The sequence below is a fragment of the Taeniopygia guttata genome, chromosome 17, assembly GCF_048771995.1.
Source record: "Taeniopygia guttata chromosome 17, bTaeGut7.mat, whole genome shotgun sequence".
NCBI classification, from domain to species: Eukaryota; Metazoa; Chordata; class Aves; order Passeriformes; family Estrildidae; genus Taeniopygia; species Taeniopygia guttata.
This window is the reverse complement of record NC_133042.1, coordinates 3,617,185-3,639,883: the sequence shown is the minus strand read 5'-3', so window position 1 is coordinate 3,639,883 and position 22,699 is coordinate 3,617,185. Positions and strand designations below refer to the sequence as shown.

Here is a 22,699-nt window from a genome sequence, read left to right as displayed (position 1 = left end):
GGCAAAGGAGAGGAGACCTTCCTCTGCTGCAGGAGGAAAACAAGGAGTGCATGCAATGGCAAAAGCTGCTGCTCTTTCTCAACTCATCATTTTTATGAGACAACAACATCTCCCTCTTTCCACCCAACAACAAATATCGCAGAAGGCGGCACAAGGGGGTGGGAGTCCCGCGCGGGGCCGTGGGACCCCGGCCAGTCTCCAGTCTCCAGGGAGGTATGAAACGAGGCATGAATGGAGTGTTAGGAGAGAATGGAAATCCACTGGCTCCCAGGCCAGTTCTCCTGCGGGGGGTCCCTTGCTCACGATGACAGCGCTGCCTCTCATAAACACGCATTTCCTCATCCCCATTTGTTTCTCTCTCTTGTGCAATCTCTTGTACCAGACGGGAATGGGAGTGAGTCCCACTGGTACGTGAATGTGTTACAAAAAACCTTCCCACCCTGCCACCAACGAAGTACTGAGAAAGAACAACAGGGTTTAAAAGGAAAAAAAAAAAAAAAGGGAAAGAAAAGAAGGATGGGGCAGCTGGATGGATTTGCTACTGGCCATGACTTATTGTTCTGAGTGTAAACTCAAGGGCATGGCTGTGCTGGTAGGTTGCAGCATCAACCAGCACTCAGAAGCCCTGCTGCACTTGGTGCTCTGCATCCCTCTGGGAAATGGATGCTCCTTCCCCAAATAATTTTCCTGGGTGGAAAACTTGTGACAAAAATAGAGGCAAAGTAACTTGACTGAAATCACATAGTGCTGAAATCAACAGATATCCCAGCTCCAGCCTGCCCAACACCATTCCTTGTGCTGGGTTGTTTCACTTGGGGTGAGTGAGCAGCGCTGCTGCTGCCGGTCCCTGGGCACGGACCCGGCTGCCCTTCCCAATCCACACTGCTGGGACAGAGCACAGCTGGGGTGACACTACAGGGTGGAAACAAGGGCAAGTCCCACCACCAAACACATCTCTTGGAGTGGTGGTGGAGGTTAGAGATCTCCTGGACCTGGGCTGCTGGAACAGGGATGGAGGATCAGCTGTAGCTGCAGAGGAAGAAAAGCTGCAGGGAGTTACAACCTTCCCTGCAAAGTGAAAAACAAGGGAAGAAACCTGCAGGGATCAATGCCTCTGGAGCAGCATTTGCAGGAGAGCGGGGCTGGCTCCACGCCTCTGGAAGCTCCCAGGTACAGTCCCTGTAATGACAAGGGGCTCTCCCATGGCACAGGACAGTCCTGGCTTCTGGGGTAGCAGGGCTCTGGTTCTGGGCTGGTTGGCTGTATAGCCATCATTTCAATAAAGAAATGATTAAAAGAGGGTGGGGAGGGGGGGAAGAAAAACCCCAAAACATCTGTTTTACTTCAAATCAGGGAAGATTCCTTTGCTTGCAAGGAATGTGTAAATCATGCCGGGCTGGGAGATGTGCATAACCCTGCCTGAAAGCTCCTCTGCACTTCAAACGAATTCTAACATGCTTACTGGGATTTTGTTTTTATTATTTGTTTTGGGCCCCCCTGCCCCCCCATCCTGCCCTCCACCCTCCCTGTCTGCCTGCTGGACCTGTGAGAATCTCCTGCCCACTGCCAGCTCCTTGCCCTGTGCCCCTGGATTTGGGGGCCTTGGGGCACAGGCACAGTGGGCACTGCAGATGTGGCTGGCATCCTTCTGGCTGGCACACAGCATCCCTGCCTGCCAACATCTCTGTGCCAACACTGAGGCTGTTGCAGGGCCCCATTGGCTGCCCCTGAGCTCCCAGAGCCCAGCTGGAGTTTGTCTCACTGGGATCCTGCCTGGGATGCTCAGAGGGTGCCACTCTCCCGTGTGCATTTAGTGCTGGGCTTTGTTTCACACTGTTGCCTGTGGAAGGAGAAGCCAGGGCTGGCCAGTGGTGCTGGGGACAAACCCGATGGAGACAGATCAAGAGCTCTGCCCTCAGGGGTGCCCAGCCACCTCCCTGTGCCAGCTCACTAAGGTGACCCTCGGGCCAAGGACCAGCTCTGCTCCCTGCGGTCAGTGCAGCCCTTGCCTTTCTTCTGAGAGCAGGGGGCCCTACTGTGGTGCCTTTTATAAGAACAGTCAGCCATCGACTTGCTTGCCATGGACCACCCACTGCTCCTCAGATGACATTGCCTTTTGAAGTCACTACCAGCCCGGGCTGGATTTCAACCAGCAGTCCAGATGGAAGCCAAGCCCCCAGGAGAATGAGAACAAGCCCTACCAAGGGGATCTCCAGGGGTAGCACGTTGTGGAGTGTCTGGTTCTTGTTTAGAGGGACTATGAGGTTGGGAGGGGCAAAGATTTCCCAATTTGCCAGGGGTCACGACCTTCCTCTCGCCCATGTCCCCAGGGCCGGTGATGGCCAAGCTCTGCAGAGTGTTGTTGGTAGGTTGAGCAGCAGGGATGGTTAGCTGTGAACATTCCCATTGTGGAGCTCCCTGCAGGGGTCCAGGGCTTTGCTTGTCTCTCCTTTCTCCTTGGCACATCTGGAGGAAGAGTATTCATTCTCTCTCTCCCTCTGAATATTTATTCCCTCTCTCCTGCTCATCGCCTGCAGCCACAGCCAAGCCGAGCACTGCTGTCTGTTCATGTAAGAGGAAGGCAGCCATCCCATAATTGACCCAAGGAAGGTACTAAAGGGATGTGTCACTTTTGGGATAACGCACCTGGCACACAGGACCAATGCTGTGAGATGAGGCTGAAATCCACCCACCCACAGATCGGTGCAAAGACAAGCAAAACCTCCCCTAAAAGCAAAACTTGCCCACCAAGTCCCACCTCAGCAGAGCTGGGCCTGGGGGCTCTGGGGTGTCTTGTGGCTGAGGGAACAGGGCTGGGGTGTCCCAAACTGATGGGACAGCAGCAGGTATGGCACAGGAGGAAGAGAAGGTGCTGCTAGGGAATGCCCTGCCCTGAGGAGCTGGAGGGATTGATGTGCACTGCAGTGCCCTTGCAAGGCTGTGGCAGGGCCTCAGGGACACATGGGGTGCAGAGCCTGAGGAAAGCCTTGCCTTTCCTCCTTTGCTGCGCCAAGGACAGCTCGATCCATCACCAGTTCTCACTGATGCTCTCTAGCCCGAGAGGGACCAGCCCTCAGTTGGCAGCTTTGGGCACCAACGCAAGCTGTGGCACAGTAGGAATTGTTCCAGCAGCACAGAGAGTCAGAGGCAACTCATCTGACCTGTGTCCAAGGGCTTTGTTGGGCATCCCAGCAGAACAGGGGCTCTGGAGATTCACAGACTCTAATGAGCTGCTGTTGCTTCACTGGAACAAAAGCACCAGCCTGCAGTGGCTTATTATCACCTCCTTCTGGTTCTTCACTCCACCGAAGGATGTTACAATTCACATTCTGGCTATGAGATCTTCTGTGGCCTTTCCAGGCAGTGGGGGGAACACCTTGCCTCAAGCCCTGGGACAGGCAGGGAAGATTGGGAATAGCTGGGCCAGTTCTTACTGCATTGCCTTTAGAAGCACATCTGCAAATCTTCATCCTCAGCCAGCAGGACAAAAGCAAGGACATGATGACTGCCAAGAAATACAGACCTCAAACACCCTCTCTCCATCCTCTCCAAAGCTGGTAATTCCATGATGATCCTGCTTTTTCTGCCATGGTTCTGCCTTCACAGCTGGGAGCCATCGCTATGGGACACTGTAGAATTCTGCTGGGGCGTCTCCAAGCTAATTAAATCCTCCTTGCTCCTTGGAGAGTGCCTAGGAGCTGAAGCTCCAGCGTTGCAGCATCAGCTGTGTTATCTCGTGTCAGGGAGGCTGTTTTGGGTGTGTTGTCCTTCGGCCATGCCAAGGAGCTGCTCTCTCATCCACATCCCATCTCTGTCAGAAGCTCCAAGCTTCTCTCCAGAGAAGATTGCTCTGCTCTTCCTTCTTCAGTGGGGTAAAGCTGCTCCTGAAAGGATGTACTCAGAGAGGGAGGGAAGGGGGAGTCATTACCTGCCTCTTGCAACAGCTGGCAAGGATCAGGGGGGGCAAAGGAGGAGATGAGGAGATCGCAAGGCAGAGAAAAAGGCAAGGAGGGACAGTGGCTCTGCTGGAGCACTCAGCCCCGGGGTGGTGATGAAGACACTGTGGGGATGCAGCAGCCAGGAGGGTGGCAGTGACCTTCCTGCACCTTCTGGATGGAGCCATGGCCTGTCTGGCGTTTTCCCCTCATTTCCAGTGAAACATGTTTTCACCTAAGGCAGTCTTGGCACTGCTGCTCACAAGGTGTCCGCTGGCAGAGGGGCTCCCGTGGAATCTTGGCTGTCCAACACAGGTATCATTCAGGAGCAGGGTTCTTGGGAACAGAAGGTGGCCTGTGTATCAAGGCCTTCATTCACAGCCATGGCAGCAATGGGAATCACTACTCTGATGGGTTATTGACAAGGTTTTGAGGGAAATCTTGGGAAATTGAGATGTCAGGTTGAGGCAGGGAAGGTGAATGCCCTGCTGGGCATTCCTTTGTCAGGGAGACAATAGATCCAGGCAGTAGTAAGGAGTGGTCAAGATTTTTAATTAATTTCTTTCTTTCTTTCCCCTTCACCCTTTGTTTGAATCTTGTTTAACAGGGATCTGAAACAAAAGGAGGTTGATTAAGTGTTCAAAGGAGGGAGAGCTGAGCAAATCTGCATCATAGCTTGGCTCAGGTGCAGGGAAGATGCTGCCGAGGGGTTGAGGGGACCAACACCCAAACCTGCCTACTCCAGGTTTTGGCTGTCTGTGGCCTCACAGCTCAGAGGGCAAGCCCATGAAACCTGGGCCAGCACAGTGTGGGATGCTGTGACACCAAAGTGACGCTGTCCCACAGTGCAACCCTGTAATTCATCAGCAATCACTGGCCCTGCCCCGCTCCCTGGGAGAAGTACTGTGCTCTCCAGTCACTATTTTTGAGCATGGCCATGGCATCTGCTGCAATTCAGGCAACCTAGCAGCGTGGATAATCCTGGGTGACTTTTCTAGTGTTGACACAAAGCAAAGATGGACCCCAGGCTGTGCAAGCCCGTCCCCAGCCCCACAGCAGCTCTGCTTGCTCTCACTGTCTCAGAAATCAAGTGTCCTCTTCCCTTTTCCCAAGGCCTCCCTGATCAAACAGCTTCTTACTGTGCAGAGCAACCTGTGCCTTCCTCCTGCCTCCTTCCTCCAGTATTTGCTGGGCACTGTTTTAGTGCCCTTCGCTTCAAAGAGGCATCAGGCACCTGAGGCGTGTCCTGGTAGGTACATCTGACAACTCTGGTCTGGTTTTGTTGGGAGGCATCTATTGGAGGATAACGATTAGTCTCACAACATTTGCTGTCCTGGGAAGAAAAGAAGTGTGAATTGTGAGAACAGTTTACTGACAGCCCCACATATTGGTGTAATGGCAAGGCTTTGATACTTCAGTGTGGCACCAGTTGCTGCTAACCTGTTCCTCCATCACGCTGATGGGAGCAGGCCAGCTGTCACAGATGGTTAAAAGCAGCTCAGTTATAAAAGGTGCTTTTCTTGGTTAGTAGAACAGTGAGGAGAGCTTTCTAAAAGATGGGATTTTTTTTCAGGGTTGCATTGTCCACTTTTTTCTAACCATGGAAAAGCAGAGCTGGAACCAAAGACAATGAACAACAGAAGACACTTGTGGCGGTGCCAGCCCCAGGGAGATGGCACAAGAGTGACCACTGCCCTGTAAAGCTTTGCCCAAATCCCAAGCCTCCAGCAGAACCTTTGGCAGGGATACAGTGTGGTCAGTCCCCTGCCAGGACACCAGCCCTCCCCTGGCACCATGGACACGGGCATGGCATGAGCAAGTCCAAAACCAGGGCCCAAGAAATAGACCAAGAAATCCTCTCCTTCCCAAAACCACCCCCTGCTAATTGTCTGCTCGGCATTTGCTGCAGAGACTGAGGGGGTTGCTCTCATTTACCTCTCTTAATTTTTGTAAATCACAGAGGAGTCAATAAGCTCAGCTGCATTCCTGTGGCTTGTATGAACCGGCTGCTTTTTATTTGATTTGATTTCTTTTTAAATTCTAATGGTTTCTGAATTGGGAATGCTTGCAGTGAACACACACACCCCTTTCCATGCCTGCTCAGGCAGCTGCTGGCAGGCAAGCCCCACTCCTGCTCCCTGTTCCTCAATGGAAGTGGCTGGGAGGCTCTGCAGGGGATGTACAAGCCCACGGAGGGGAGGCAGGAGTGGGTGGGTGGCTCCTGGACCACTCACAGCCTGTGGCATGTGGCTGGGGGTGAAACACCCAAAGCTCTGCTCCACCCCGCAGCCCCCCTGGGCTCCCACAAAGCTCAAGAAGAGTCTTTTAGGGAAACTCTGTGTGAAATTTATGGATGTTTTTAGCTCCAGAATGCTGGGATGATGGTCTAATGCTGCTCACCTGTGGGTATCAGGACAAGGAAACACTCCCCACTCAAGCCTCCTGGCCTCTCTCCAGAGGGCCCCTCACCTTGGTGTCTGGGAACTGAGGACACACCCAGACTACAAGAATGGGAGAGAACACTTTATTTGGGTCCCATGAGCACCGGGACGTGCAGAGTGCAGGGTCTGTTCACACCCATGTGTGTTTGGGGGCACCGTTCTGGCAGCTCCATTCTGCATGTCCTGGCACAGCGCAAGCCCGGCCCCCATCCCTCGTGCCCAGTCTCCGTGCTGAGATCACTGGGCAGCAGGGAAGCACGGAATGCCAAGAGCTGCTCCACTGAGGGCTTTTAAAGGGAGGCCTCAGCATTGTTTTTCAGCTGGAACAGGAAGCGAGGAGGGCTGGCAAGGCAGGGTGTGATGTGTGTGTCAGCAGGAGTGGGGCTGGGTGCGTGCGAGCCCCGCCAGCCTGGGCTGCGCAGGAGGCACGGACAGGCTGTGACCAGGCAGGGAGTGACGGCAGGACGTGCGTGTAACACCTCAGCCAAGTCAGGATTTGTGTTTTCAGGCTCGGCATGGCGGGTGGTGGTAGCCATGCTGCCAGGGGAGGGAGAATCCATCACGCTGTGTGCGGGACGCCAGCCAGGGCTGCCGTCGCCGAGCTGCTGGAGTTAACAGCAAGAGTCTCGTGGCTGCAGGAACACGGCACCAAGCCCAGGCAGATCAGCCAAGCTCGAGCCAGGCCCCACTGGCAGGAGCATCTTGTGGTTGCACCACTTTGGAAAGCTTGAGGCCATGTTTTGGCGTGACACTGGGCTCTGGAGCAGCACCTCTGCCCTGTCCTTCATTCACATGGGCTCCTCTCAGAGCTTGGCCACGCAGCCATCGCTGCTGGGTGCAGCCAGCTCCCAGTAGACACACGCTTAATTAGCGTGGGGGCTTGGCATCTATGGGAGTGCTAATTGAGCTCCTTATCAGGGCCTTTCCTGCAGCCCAGGCAGCCCATGTGGTACAGCATCTCACCGAGCAGCTGCACCAGCCCAAAGGCCTCGGGAAGAGCAGCCAGGGCAGACCAGAAATGCCTGTGGTATCTCTGTAGGATATAAAGAAATCAGCAGCCAAGCTAAGGAAGGTCAGACTCAGAAGTCCTTATCTCACTTCCCACAAATAAGGATCATGAGTAAAGCACTCAGACGTCATGAGCATCATGAGAGGGAGTTAACAAAACATGCTATCTATAAATAAGTAACATGTTTTGAGCTTTATTTCTTAATCTTAAGAGTTTTGTGCCTTTATAAATTTATATTTAGGGTTATTTTTTCTGCATTGAGAAAGGATAGAAGCATTCTTTTCTGGGTTTTAAATCTCCGGAAATGCAATGGACAATCTCAACAGCCATTGGGTTCCAGAAACTGAAGCATTAACATCCCCCTCTTGCTTTCTTTTCCTCTCCCAAGAAGCATCTTGAGCCTGATGGTAAAACCCAGCCTTCAGCCAACATTGGGTTGGGAATCTGCAAGGAAGGTATTGACATTTCCTGAGGCAAATGTTGGTTGGTTTCTATCTCTCCCTAAAAGTTCCTTCAGGTCCCAATAGATTTGCATTTAGAAGCAAACATTTAACCAGCATTACTTTATAGGACTTTGTATGCTGTGATTTGCTGCAGAGGTGGCAGCATTTCCAGTCATGGAGGGCTGATCCCTGCCAGGAGCACATGTGTTTGCACCTCTTTGAAACCTCTTCAGGTAAAATATGGTTCTAGAAATACCAGTCTTTGTGTAGGCACAGGTGAAGAAGAGAATCAGCTGTGAGACAGTAGCAGGGAGCCTGGAGCTCCTTTGGAAAGCACAGGGAGAGGATGAGGAAATGTGGTGAGGAAAGTTTATCACTAAACAAAACATCTCCAGGGTATGAAGGAGCTTCTGCCAGATTGTAGCTACCATATGGCATTCCAGGCTGTCTGACGTGGTTTCGTGCAATGACTGTAGGTCTCAGGCCTTGTAGTTTCTGGCTTTGACTTCACCCCAGAGATCTCTGCCTTGGGCAAGCACTCAGAACCACTCTTTGGCCTCGTTTATTTACTAATTACCAGGGTTGGCCTATTCAAGTGGGGATGATGCCTGTCTTGGTCCTTGGCCCACAACGACATAAGAGATTTAAGTGGGGCAGTAGGATCTCCATGGAGTGCTGAAAAATCCCACCTTGCCCTTGGCTTAGCTCCCTCCCTCAGCGTGATCACTTCGATTTTCCCCTGGTTTGTCATGTAGGTGCAGAATCAAGGAATGGTTTGGGCTAGAAGTGACCTTAAAGCTCATCTCATTCCAACCCTGTACCATGGGCTGGGACACCTTCCACTATCCCAGGTTGCTCCAAGCCTTATCCAACCTGGTCTTGAGCACCTCCAGGCATGTGCAGTCCACAGCCTGTTTTGGTAACCTCACCACCCTTATTGCAATTAATTTCTTCCTAATACCTTATCCAAACCTGCTCTCCTTTAGCTGAAATCCTCATCCCCATCCCTCCCATGCAGTGGTGGTCTCTCCTGCCACTGGCCACCTCACTGATGTCCCATTGGGTCCTAGACTGCTCCTTGCCTGCATCTGCTGAAGGTTTCCAGCAGGATGTGAATGCTGGCTTTGCACAGACACAGGTCTTTGCACTCCCTCCTCTTAATTGTCCGTTTCCAGGAATAAAAGAACAAAACTAAACCCCAGCACTCTGCACAGTGCCATTAACTGGCCATAAAAGTGTTTTGCTGCAGAGGCTGGGTGGTCAAGTGGTTTGAGAAGATTGGAAACCATCATCTCCCGAGTTTCCGAACTGTTCATGTCATTGAGCCTCTCTGGGGCACGATGCTTCACCCCGTGTGTCTCTGTTTACTGTCGATAAAACAGAGCTATTAATACTGCTGTGCTTCAGGGTGATCTTTTGGACTGTAATTAATGTTAAAACCTTCTGAGGTCACTGGCTGGAAGGAGCTGGAGAGGTGCAGAGGCTGTGTGCTGCCAGGCTGCCAGCCTCCACCCCAGCTGGGGTGCTGAGTCCAAAACATGTCATTCACAAGGAATGGAGATGAAAGGGTTTCTTCCAAGGTTCTTGAAAGAGGACTGGCTCCAGGTGAGGTAAAGCAATGGGTTTGTTCTCAAAAAAAAGAATTTTTGACAAGATCAAAATCACTTTGATTCTGATGTTTTTCCATTTACATTGTTTTTGGGCTTTTCCTCCTTACATCATAAAAAAAATGAAATTAGAGCTTTTTTTTAGAGCTTTTTTTTTTTTTTTTTTTTTGACATCTATTTTTTAACCCAGGCCTGACCAGGAGAGATGCTCTTGGCAGCTGAGTGACTTTGCTCCTGTGTGCGCTGGGCAGAGGGGAGAAGTGCAGCCAAAAGGCTCACACAGGTCTTCAGCATCACCCAAAGGGGTGGATGTGCTTCAACACCCAACCAATCCTCCTGACCCCACTGGCAATGGAATAGGTGAAATGGGCACTAATTGCTGAATATTACAATTATGTTTTGATAGAAGTCTTCTGTTTTCCAAGGAAAGTGCTCTGGCACTGATTGCCTCAGAGCTAATGGAGCCATCCTGAGCTGCTGCAGGCAGAGCAGAGGTTACACATTAGCTCTGCTCACCCTTTTCCCAAAGCAAACGCAGCAGCACAGCACTGTGGCTCGGCAGAGGACCCCAGGACGGTGATGGGGAGCAGCTCCCAGCAGTACCCTGATGCTGAGCCCTCTTACTGCTTGTTGTGCTTCTGCTGGTGAGCAAGAAGAGCCCTTCAGTGGGTGAGCAGCTGGGGGTCCCTGCCCTGTTCTCCCACTGCAGCTCCTCATTTCCTGGGGCTGGAGTCCCCCTGCCCAGCACTGCGTGCCCCTGTTGGTGTTGCTGAGACACAAACCTTCCCTGCTCCCAGCAGGAGACTCCTCACTCCCCTTGAACTGAAGGGAGGGAAAGGACTGGTGGCACCTTCAGGACGGGAGGCAAAGCCCTGCAGTCAGACTCCTGCCTGGAATTCTGCGATGCCCTATTGCTGTGTGTGTCCCTCAGTGGGAACAGCCTGTGGGTGGCACTTGTGAAGTGGCACAGGGTGGATGTCCTTCTTGAGGCACTCCCACTCCGAGCAACTCTCCTGGTAAATGAAAGGAATGATGTCATGCCAGAAGGATTAAATAGCATCTCCTTGGGTGAGCTGAGCGTGTGCACCCCCTGTGTGCCCCAGCTTTGTGAAAATGGGAGTTGTCCCTGCACACAAGTGAGCTCCTTGGCAGTCTGCTGGCATCCTTTCAGACAGCCAGCATTGTCAGGGAGCTAATGCTAATTGCTTGGAGGGAATATGTCCTGTGCTGGGAATTGCTACCGTGCAAATGTCAGCTCTTATCAGCCACATGTGGGATGTGCAGGGCCTGCAGGGAGGAGGGAGGGGGCTGGCAGTGCTCGTGTGTGGGGTGGGAAAGAGGGAGGCATTGCTTCTGTCACCCCCAAGGATGCTAGGGATGTAGGACCATTACTTACATAAACATACCTCAGGGGCTCAATCCCATTTAAGCTTCAGCTGCTTTTATGATACTCCTTACACTCACTTGCAAGAGCTGGTCAGTTTTACCTTAGGCTAAGGAGGGGTGGTATGTTATTTCTCAGGCTGGGTACCCCACCACCAGGCATCTCAGACCTCTGAGGGGTTCAAACCAGCCCCTGCACTTTGTCAAAGCCAGCTGGAGTTGCCATGCCCAGCTCTGAGTGAATAAACACAAACTGATGCCCTTTGGGAGAGAGGACAGAAGATTGTCACCCCTGCTGCGTTCTCATCTTGGAGCTTTGATGCCCTGAGCAGGACTCTGAGCTCAGCATCCTGGGACGTTCCATGCAGCCACAGCCTGTTTATTCAATGCTCCATCGGGCACAAAAGCTGTATTTTACTGTCAGATGCTCCCCATTAGCTTCAAGTGTGAAATTATCATTCCCACCCTTTTGCCAGCCCCACCCTTGTGAGGAAATGAGGCAGCAAACAACTCAAGGGCCGTTCACAGGGTGAGTAGGAGCTGTCACTTGTCAGCACAGAGCCCACTTACAGCAAGAATTACTGCCCTGCTCCCAGAAGGGCCAGAGAGGAGCCCGGCTCTCAAACACCACCGTGTTATAATGTTCACATCTGTGCATGGCAGAGCAACCCTGAGGTGTTTGCATCTCTCTGCAGTCAGGAGGGTTCAGGCTGAAGCCCCAGAGGGGTCCCTGCGATGAGGGGAGAGGAAATTAAGTCCTGCAGATTCCAGAAAGGGATGAAGTGTCCTATCCCCTCAGCCCTGGTTCCTATCCCTGGGCTCTCCTCTGTTCCAAGAGATCATCTCACATCTCCTTGAGATGCCAAAACTGACTGATAGTGCCTGGACCACCTTTTTCCTTTCTCTTCTGGAAGCTGGTTCCCTTAACAACCTGGTGGTTTGGGACTGAGGGATCAAGACATTGTTTTTCTTTGCTTCCTGCCTTCCAGATTTACCCTGTACGCGGTGGATACACGAGGGAGACACTCAGAGCTGAGCACGGTCACCCTGAGGACAGCCTGCCCGCTGGTAGATGACAGCAAGGCTGAAGGTCAGTGTTCAGATGCCTCATGTTCCACATTTCCTGCTGATTTTGATTTTTCTTTCTTCACTGTGCTCCCACAAACCTGCCCAGGCCCTTCTCTCCCCGTGCTCCTTTAAATTCACCCACGAGCACGGGGACATTTATCTGGGGATGGGTGACAAGCTGCAGGAGTGTCCAGGGACAAAGTCTCCTTGGCTGGGCAGCTGATGACTCCGTGATGCCACACAGACATCCTTCCCATGCATGGCTGTGCCCCCCTGGAAGAAGAGCAATCCCTTCTTACCATCCTGGGAGAAGCAGCCCTGGCTGGGCCATGCAGGGCATCTTTGGCTCTGGGTGTTTGAAGGGATGCTGGAGAGAACTGGATCAGTTTGGAAACAGAAATGTTGATAAAAGCCCAGCTACTTTTGCACAATTTGCATTGTTCAGTTTTAAAACTGATCCTACTTGTCCTTACACCCAAACCAGAGCACCTGGCTGCTTTCAGGTTTAAAATTATTCCTCTGTGTGACCATCATGTTACCTGTTCTCTTTCTTGCTTGTTTTCCATTGGGAATAGCACACAGAAAAAGAAAATTGGTTATTGCTTAGTTCTATGTTCAATAAGAAAAGCATTCCAGTGGAAAAACAGCAAACAGGAGACAGAGGAGAAAGAAGGAGGTGCAGTTTTGTGCATTTCTCATCTCCAAAACGAGATTTTTTTTCTACAGCAGAGAGTTAACGCTCTTGTTTAACACATCTGAGCTGCTCCAGCGGTTGCCCACAGCAATGAGGTGCTGCATTTCTGGCTGAAGAACCTTCCTGGGATCAAGGATTGGTCTCTTCCTACTCTTTAGCACCATAGCTGTGAAGGGCTTTTGGTTTGGTGAATTTGGGGAGAGTTTGCCTGCCCTTCCTGGGAGGATAAGGCTGTCTGCCTGTCCTGGCAGCTTTTTGCTTCTCCTCCTTCTGCTCCTTCATGGAGAACTGGTGGAGTCTTTGGGCCACCCACTGCAGGATCAGCCTGAGCACTTGCTGAATGCTCTGCAGTCACTGACCCCCGCTGCAGGCAGCCCCAAGGGACTGGCAGCCCCCCAGCCCCTGCTGCCAGCCCTGCCAAGGCTCTGCTCCTCCTTTTCCCGTGCTAGCACCTTCAGCTGGTCATTAATCCCGTGCCCTGATCCTTTCCAGAGATAGCTGACAAAATCTACAACCTCTACAACGGCTACACGAGCGGGAAGGAGCAGCAGACAGCCTACAACACCCTGATGGAGGTCTCTGCTTCCATGCTCTTCCGGGTCCAGCACCACTACAACTCCCACTACGAGAAGTTTGGAGACTTTGTGTGGCGCAGCGAGGACGAGCTGGGGCCCAGGTACCTGTCCCTTCCCTGTGTCCTGCCCAGAGCACCCCTCTGCTTGGCCACTGTGGCTAAGAGAAGCCCCCTTTTGGTGTTCACCAAGCTCTCCTGCATCCCCTTGGAGCACCAGGTCCTGCTCAGTCCTTGGATGAATGTTGGTGGGACACCTGGAAGCTTGTGGTCTTTGCACAAATGTTTGTATCACCCACCCCGAGCCAAGTGGGTGAGCTGGGGGCTTGGAAACACTGAGGAGTAGGGGAAAAAATGTGTAATATAGGCCTGGAAAAGATTTTCCTTCTTCCTTTTGTTCCTATCTGCTTGTTGGATGTGGCTGAGTATCTCTCCATAGTACCAGGATGACACCTCACAACTTTACACACCTTCTGGACATAGATCCAAGCTGGCCTGGGGTTTGTCCTCCTCCAGAGATGACCTTGCTGTAGTTTCTTTGGTAGTTCAGTGGCCTCTGGCACAGAGCCACTCTCATCTTCCCCCTGCCTTCCCTCTGATGACACTGCAGGCTTGTTTGTCCTTTGCAATTGTTCTTTTTTTCTGAATCCCTGGGAGCCATCAGCTTCTTCTTACACATCTTTATTTCCCCTGTTACTTGAGATCCAACCTTCTGAAGGATGCTGTCTAACACGATACCTGCTTCAAGCTGTGGGACAGCAGGGTGACATTTAAACTGCCAGGTCCCAGACCCAGATACATCTGGAACCCATGGTCAATGTGGCAGCTGCCTATTGTCCTCAGTGAGCCAGGGGAGTTCCTCACAGCACTCCTCTGCCCTGAGAAATAGGTGATTTGCAGCCAAGAGGGTGAATCTATAAAAGCAGGGCAGCCAGTGCCAGGCTCGTGACAGGAGCGAAGCTCTGCCATCCAGCCTGGCTTCTCGGGGAGCTTGGACAGAAGCAGAGGCACTGACACAGCAGGAGGAAACCAGGATTTTTTTTTTTTGCCAAGGGAGGCCATCTCGTAACAGGATTTTAATTGACAGGCTGTTCTCCTTCCCAGGGGGACGTGCATTTTTGTACCTTGAAATGTTTATCAGATGAGCCTCGGCTTCACAGTGAAGGCTCGCTCATAAACCGGAGCGACAAGAGGGGAGTCCATTGCCTCTGTGTAATAAATACATCACACTGAGGTCCTCGTGAGCCCAGTTTCCATGAAAGCCACAGGTTACTGCGAACAGCTGCTGGCAAGAAGACACACTGACAGCCAGATGTCCCAGCCAGACCGTTTACATTAAGGAGACATTAAAAACTTAGCTCATAGGTGGCCCTAAACCAGGATTTTCCGTGGTCAGCAGCATCTCAACACCTGGCTTGCCTCATCCTCCTCATCTCCTCTAGCAACAGCAGCCCCTTTCCTTCTCCCATTCCTCTCACAGGCACCGAGTGAGTCTCACACAGTTAATTTGTTCCAACAAGACAGAAGAGTCTGTCTAAATCAGTGAACTTTAATGCTACTGTGCATCTAGACCTCTGGATCCCTGCAGCCAGCCCACTTCCTAACACAGCCACGGGGAGATTTCACTATTATTCTTTCTGTGTTTTCAGCATGATTCTTACGAGCACTGCAAGCAGGATACGGCTTTTAAGAGGAGGCAGAACAAATAATTAAAATCTTCTTTCCATGCCTCTATTTGTGGCTACCAGCAACACAGGGGTCAGTATCTGGCTGCCCAGGGCTCACAACCTGTCCCTGCTCCAGCCAGTCACCCAGGCAGGCAGCTGGGCTGGCCAAGGGACATGAAATGCATCTCCAGAGCAGCTGCCTTCTGGTACAAGGGGGAATGCAATGTTCTGATGGGAGGCTCTGATAAGAGGCCATCAAGTCCTGGACTCACTGTCCTCACACATGAAGGTCTGAAAGACCCAGGTCAGTTCTCAGTAGAGTGGAAAATCTGAATTCATGACAAAATCACCTCATGCAGGAACACAGCAGCCAGGCAGCCACCCCTCCCTGCAGTCCCAGGAATCTCATTCTTCCTTCCAGCCCAGGTATCATTCTTTAATGGTTCCTTCATGCAGCTTTGCCCTCTTTTATACCTCCCTCCAAGGTAAGGGAGGGCAGGGTTTGGCTGGCTCTGGATATATTTTTATCCCTATCAGCCCTCAAGGTGAGTGTTGGCTGTCCCCTGTGCAGCTGGAGGGGACAAAAATCCCAGCAAGAGCACCCCTGGCACTGGGCAGAGCAGGGAGCTCCTACTCTTGGGCAAATCCTTGCAGAGCTGGGGCTGGCAGCAGGGACCTCAGGGCCCTGTCTCCTGTGCAGTGGGAACTCTGGTTCATGCAGGAACCCTTGGAAAGTGCCCTGGCAGCAGACTCCCATCCCCTCCTGTTTCCTCTCTCCCTCCATGCCACGAGGCACCGCAGGGGGAAGTGGCTGCTTAGAGCTGTCACTATTTTTAAATCCCCCTCTTCATCATTTGTGACTGTGCTGTGACCTCCTAAATCCACCACCAGTGCAGTCCAGGATCAGTCCCTGGCTCCTGTGGTGGGAGAGAGGGCACTGCTGGCCCACACCAACCTGGGAGCATCCCCATCTGGGCTGTGGAGTGAGAGGGAAGGGGGGCACTTCATCCCTTTGGGGACTGAGAGCTTGGGGTCCAGCCACAGGCAGCCAGGAGAGTGACTCCCCTCTCGCTCCCCTGGTGTCCCCTCCCAATTCCTGCCCTTTAATAAGGCAATAAATTGCAATTTCTGGCAGGGATGAGGTTGGTCAGCATTTAGGAAGATTTCATTTCCAGTATTTGAAAAGGTGGTCGTTCTGACCCAACAGCCCTCCGTAGGGAGCACTTGGGTAATACCCAGGGCTTGATTTATGGTGTTAAATTGGCAGCCCAAGAATTGCTCCTGTAATTTATTATCCAGTCTTCACCAGAAAGCCTCTCTCTCTTTCTCACCCCTCCCCTCACCCACTCTGTCTCTCTTCCTCCTTATTTTTTTAAGAGGGAACAGCTGACAGCCAAAAGCTAAATCTAACATTTACACATGACTTCATTACCCTGCTAAAATAAATGATTCAAAGCAGTGAATCCCATCAAAACTGGAGCTTTGGCACTGGACTTCAGAAGCGAGGGGCCTGATTCCCTTTCCCCTGTCTCCTCTGTGACCACAGTTCAGTGTGTTTTCAGTATCTCACAGGGCCCAACCATGGGATGGGCCAACCCATCCCATCCTTAAACACAGGTTTTTCCTGGGACTGAGTGCACAGAGGAGCTGTGGATGCAGCAGGTGTGTGGAGACAGCTCCAGGAGAACCACAGCCTCTGGCACAGCAGGCATCAGCAGGTTGGGGTGGTTTGACCCCTGAATTTCTTGCCATCCTTGAAGTGCTTCTCACATGTAGGAATATTTGCCTGGATAAGAGGCCTGAGTATATATCAGAAAGCAAGGACCACACGATGAGTTCTAGCAATATTCAGGCAATCATTAAAGTGTAGTGGAGCAAGGAATGAAAATGGGAAGGTAGAGAAGGCCAAGGGAAGTGGAGGCAAAGGCAGGTTGTGTGTGAGAAAAGTGAGAGATGGGTGAAGAAAGCTGTGGAGGGTAGGATAGGGGAAGTGGTGAGAAGGGAATAGAGGAGAGCATGGCTAGCAGAGAGCCACTGGCCAGCTGAGATATCCACTCCTGGTGGTGTTGCTGGTTACCCACCACAAGGGTTTTCTCAAGGGCTGGTCATGGCTGCTCCTTGGGAGAGGCCTTGTGGTGAGCTGGAATAACCAGTCTGGAGTAACCAGTCTGTGGGGGGAACCCAATGATTGCTTGTTTGACCTTTGAATAAACAACTTCCCCATGTTGGCACAGCATTCAGGTCCATAGACACCAACACAAAAAAAGCTAAAGGGCTGGGGAAGGGCCTGTACCCCGTTTTGGCAGTAGAGCTGCTTTGTGATAAATCAGGGTGATCCTGGAGTTGTGGCCTTAGAGAGATGAGGTTTCTCCTCTGTGAGGGTGTTCTGGCTGAGTGATCCCCTCCTGAGCATGGCCAGATGACATAAAAGTCCATCCTGTGAGGTGATGTGGGTCCTGTGCTTGTTCAGCCTTCCCTGAAAGGGAGAACCAGTGCAGATGTTAAGAAACAATCTGCCAGCATGAGGACAGGGAGCACTTGAAGATCACCAGCTCCTGATTCTAGGAACAGGTGAGAAGAAATTCATCCAGGGAGGTTGATCCCAGCAGGAAGTGGCACAGGTGATGGCTTTTAGTCCCTTCCAGCTGACTGATTTGCTGAAGTTTGGCAATTGTAGGGACAAATCACTACAGAGTTTGGTTTGCTGCTGAGCTGAGCTTGAATCAATCAGTCTTCACCAAAAGCACCTAATGCCATCGTGGAATTTGTGGCTCCAAGAGGCACATCCAGCAGCACAGGACCTGTTCCTGGCAGCGTGTCAGGTCTTGCTGTGTGGGTGGGAGCACCAGATGCTGTAGAAGGTCAGGTGGCTGCTACAGAGAGTAAGGTGAGTAGAGGAGTTGTGTCAGAGCTGGGCACAGCTCAGCCCATGACATTGTCATTATTATAGATGTGTGTGTAGCTAACGAGGCTCAAATTGCCCTCAAATTTTTATTATTATAAAATTTTTATTCTCTGCCTTGTGTCTTTGTGGATGAAATCCATAAATGGATATCATGGAATGTAGTCCAGGAAGGACCAACTTCCTTTGTTCTTCCTTTGCCCTCAAAGCTGACCCAGAGCACATCACCCTGGGGAGGAGTGGGACAGTTTTCCATGTGCAGCCCTGGAGGATCAGTGGTTTCCTAGAGCCTTTCATCCAGTGTTCCCGCTCTGGAGGGAGAGGTCTGAGCTGGCTGCGGGTGCCAGGATGCCCTCTCGCCTCCTGCCACCGTCTCTGCCCTCTGCTCTGGCGCTGAGGTGACCCTGACCAGCCCTTCCCTGGCGTCCCATCCCCGGACATCAGGCTCTGACACTCCCCAGGGCTGGGAGCTCACAGCCCAAGCTGCAGCACCACTCAGCTTTCATAATCAAATAATCCCCATGTTTATGCCTTGCTGACTGACAGTGCTGCCCCCGACATATCATTATCGGGAATTTACATTCCTGCAGGAACTGTGAAGTCCTCGACTCCTGAATCCAGAGCTTTCCTGTGGCACCAGAGGGAGAGGAAATAATCTGTGATCTTGAAAGTTTCAGACCATTGAAGTAAATCCTCTTCCCTCCCTTTGTTTGATTTAGCACTTTGCAGACTCCCACAAGGGGATTCTTGGTTTCTTACGCGTTTATTTTGTTTTGTCTTAATGTGCTGTGCTTTTTTTCCCTCGCTCTTTTAGTGTCAGTCCTTTTGGCCTGTTTACCTCCTGCAGACTTGGGAAATCAGGAAAGGGAGGGCTGTGCTCATCAGTGAGGGGCAAGAAGGTGCTGGGGGTCTCACCAGGGTGCCAGGTGGGGCCAGCAGAGGTGCTGGAGCTGGCCGGGATCATATGGTGGTGGTGACAATCCAGCTGGGGCAGACTGTCCCCAGGGCACACAAGCTGCTCCAGTGGGTCAGACCTGAGGTCTTAGTGCTGTGAAATGATAGATATACCCAGAACTTTAGGCAAAACAGAGCTTCTCTCCACTTGGAACAGGAAAGACAATGTCTTAGGCAATGGGTCTCATCCATTCTTGCCACGAGACAGAGCTGGTGGCAGAAGTCCTGACTCCGGGTGTCCCCTGTGCCTTGCCTGCACTGCTCTGTTCCCACCTCTGTCCCCTGCAGGAAGGCTCACCTGATCCTGAGGAGGCTGGAGAAGGTCAGCAGCCACTGCTCGACGCTGCTGCGCAGTGCCTACATCCAGAGCCGCACCGAGACCATGCCCTACCTGTTCTGCCGCAGCGAGGAGGTCCGGCCGCCCGGCATGGTCTGGTACAGCATCCTAAAGGACACCAAAGTCACCTGCGAGGAGAAGATGGTCTCCATGCTGCGCAACACCTACGGGGAGTCCAAGGGGCGGTGAGGGAAGGAGCGGGCCTGGAGCTGTGGGAGGCAAAGGGACTCTGAGGAGTCGAGGACTTGTGATGTGCTGAGTGGCTGGTGGGGTTTGGGGTCGGGTGATGTTCAGAGGGGGTGGAAGGGGACAGCGAGGCCAAACAGGACTTTCTCACACAGACAGCAGAGAAACAAGAAATGAGCAAGTTGGACTTTAATTTCTTTTCCTTTTTTTTTTTTTTTTTTAATTTTTCAAGAGTGAAAAAAAAAAAAAGAAAAAAAAAGAAATTACCTAATTTGACTCAGCATAAAAGCCTCTCCTTTTTAATCTTTTCTTACTGAATTTCCTGGACTACACACTCCAAAACCCTGAGGAGGAGGAGATACCCACTCGAGGCCAGGGCCCGGCAGAGGGGAGCTGATGGGCACAGGGTGATGCCCTCCCTGCTGCCCTGCCTGCCCTGCCGCCGTGGGGCAGCAGCCGTGGGGCGAGGGGCCCCGGTGCCGTGGGGCCGAGGACGCCAGGAGGAGGTGGCGCGGGTGGCGGTGACACTGCGCTGCCAGCGAGGGTCCCGGGGCGGGAGCCAGGCGGGTGCCCGGGATGCTGCAGGCAAGCTGGGCTTTTGTAGCGCTCCGAGTGGACGGGGTGGCTCCGTGTGCAGCCTTCGTTGGAAAGGCTCCCGGCAGCTTGTTCTGTGCATTAAAGATTCATATCGAGTCCATCTTCGCTGCCTCACTGCTGTTTCTTCTTGACGCGTTCTCGCCGCTGCTTGGGCGTCCGTGGGGGTTTTGGTTCTGGTGTGGCACTCCTGAGATGTGGCTGAGGTGATGGAGCCTCAGCCCTCCTTTACATGTATGAAAAGGAGGGAAACGTGCAGCCTTTCGCACAGGGTCCTCCCCTCCTCGACACCCAGCATAGCCACTGGTCCCAGTGGGAGCTAAAAGCGTGTGGGAAAGACCAAGAAGAAAGCCAGGGGCAAAAAAGACATGGAGAATCTGGTTTCTTTTACTGTCAAATGTGGGTTAGGCTGGCCTGGGATCCCTGTGGGTAATAGATTTCTCAGCCTGGTAGCCAAACCAAAAAGTGCAAGAGGGTGAGAGAGGAAAAAATACAAATATCAGATCAGCTCAAAGCTATTGCTTTTTCCTTTTTAAATCAGAACAACAAACCTGGAGAGGGAAGAGAGAAGTGTGTGGGTTGAATTAATCAGTTTAGTCAGCCCAAAGCAAATAGTTTTGTTTAGTTTTTCAGGTTAGTTAACCCTTTAAATCAAATCAAACAAACAGGAGGTGAGTTTCAAAGCAAAAATGTTTTGAAACCAAACAGCTGTGCAGAATTTGATGTGGAGAAGGTTCTGCCAGAATTTGATGTGGAGGTTTAGCCAGAGACCTTTTTCTTCTTGAGCTAAACCTATTTGCCTGATTTGCACCCACTCAAATAATTCTGATTGTTCCTTTTGAAATTTCTCCTTTTTTTCCCCTCTTTGGTTATGTCTCTTCATTTGAGCCATATTCATGTGCTTTGGGAAGGTCTCCAGCACCTGGTCAAAGTCCTGCTGAAGATCACAGAAAACTTTACTGTGACATTGCAGCCTGTAAGACAAAGCATTGCAGGTTGCCCGAGGTCTTAATTTTTAGGCTAAATCCCTTTTTCTGCTGGAGAGAGGGAGGAGGATGACACTGAGGGCTGTGGGCTGTGGCCTGGATGTCTCTGAGGGTTGTACCACACTGAAAACAAAGACCAAGGTGGGGATTCTGACACCACCATGTGTTAAAATCTGAGTGCCCAGCACTGCTGCTGCCTCTTCACCATCCCTTTGCCCTTTGGGGGTTGAGTGGTGGCCTTGGAGTTTGGTTGGGGGGGGGGGACGAGATGATCGTAATTCGTTGCAGTCAAATGAAGACTTTGGTTTTGCCTGGTTGGAGCTGCAACAACACACAGCAAAAGCCTTGGAATGCCAGTGTGGGGGTCCTGGCCAGTGCCCGGACTGGTGTCAGACCCAGCTGCCCATTTCATGTGCTGCCAGGACACAGGGTGTGCGCTTTGGGTGAAAAACTCCCAAATCTCCCTTTGGAGCCACTGACACAGAGTGACTGGGACTGATGTGCAGTTTTGAGTGCCAAGGTATAAGAAAAATCTAAAGCCATTGGAGAATGCCCAAAGCAGGGGCACAGAGGTGGTGAAGAAGGGTGGAAGCCATACAAGGAGAGGCTGAGGTCACTTTGTGTGTTCAGCCTAGAGAAGAGGAGACTGAAGGGAAATGATACCACATTTTACAGCTTCCTCACTAAGGCAAATAGAGGTGCAGGCACTGATCTCTCCTCTCTGGTGACCAGTGACAGTTCCTGAGGGAATGGCATGAATGTATGTCAGGGCAGCTCAGGCTGGAGAGCAGGAAAGGTTCTTCCCCCAGAGGTGCTGGCACTGCCCAGTCTCCCCAGGGAATGGGCACGGCCCCGAGGCTGCCAGAGCTCCAGGAGCCTTTGGCCAGCGCTGCCAGGGATGGACAGGGTGGGATTTTGGGGGGTCTGGGCAGGGACAGGAGTTGGGCTCTGGTCCTTTTGGGTCCCTTCCCACTCAGGATATTCCATGATTCTGTGACTATGGTCATCCCCTCCTGGCATCTGCAGAGCAGGCAGTGCCTCCACTGCCTGTAGGACAGGTTCCCCCGGACACAGCAGCGGCCACAGGGAGCTTGGCTGGTCCATCCTGTCCCTGCTGCTCACCGGCTGCAGCTCCAGGTGCTTTGAAGCTGCCTTGTTTTCTCAAGGCTCTGGCCCACAGCTGTGCCGTTCCCTGTACTTTATAAACACAGGGGTTTATTTTGTTTTTGTTTGCTTGGCTCGGGGGATGATTCATTTCTCTTGGAAGCCCCATGCAGCACACAGCGATGGGGAGCTCTGTGGTCTCACTGCAGGCAGTGTTGACCAACCTGAGGGACAAATTGCCTGTGTTTTCTGTAAGTCACTGGGCTGGAGGTGTGACAGGGATAATGCTGCCCCTGGGATTCCTCTGCATTGTGAGTGTGGTGCTAGGTGTTAGGAACGGGAGATGCCAGCCAAAATACAAGGCAGCTGGCTGGCTGGCTGCCCCTCAGCATGTTTTTCTCCACTCTGACACTGTGTTTTTTGCACCTGGGATGTGCATCCCTCACAGAGCTCTGGGGAAAGGACAGAGCTGCAGCATGGCGATGTTTTGTTGCAGATGGTGATGGAAAGGAGACCTTCAGCTCTGGTAGCCTTGACTGGGAACGTAGCAGGAGCACAGGCTGGTTGTTACCTGGATGCACAGTGCAGCTGTGTCCATTGCAGAGGCTTCGTTTGCTTGTTTTGGAAGGCTGCTGAGGAGCTTTGCTTTGCATCCGTGGTGAGACTGGCTGCTGGTACACGTACGTGCACAGAGTGAGTTGTGTGTGAGCCTGTGTTAATATGTACAGAGCAGGTGGAAGAGTCTAGACTTTGGGCTGCAGAGTTTGATGGCCATTAACCTGTCGTGAAGCACACCTAGCTCCCAGATCAAAGCCAGG

General features: G+C 52.1%; 1 protein-coding gene across 1 annotated transcript in view; it reads left to right on the top strand.

Annotated features, from left to right (window-relative positions):
• ASTN2 (astrotactin 2) overlaps positions 1-19,894 on the top strand; it is a 336,891-nt gene extending 316,997 nt beyond the window's left edge. Inside the window, exons 21-23 of the mRNA XM_030286868.4 lie at positions 11,808-11,908; positions 13,073-13,256; positions 18,963-19,894. Coding sequence (XP_030142728.2) covers positions 11,808-11,908; positions 13,073-13,256; positions 18,963-19,200 — 523 coding nt within the window. The 3' untranslated portion in view covers positions 19,201-19,894. The remainder of the gene's footprint in view (positions 1-11,807; positions 11,909-13,072; positions 13,257-18,962) is intronic.
• Positions 19,895-22,699: the final 2,805 nt, after the last annotated feature.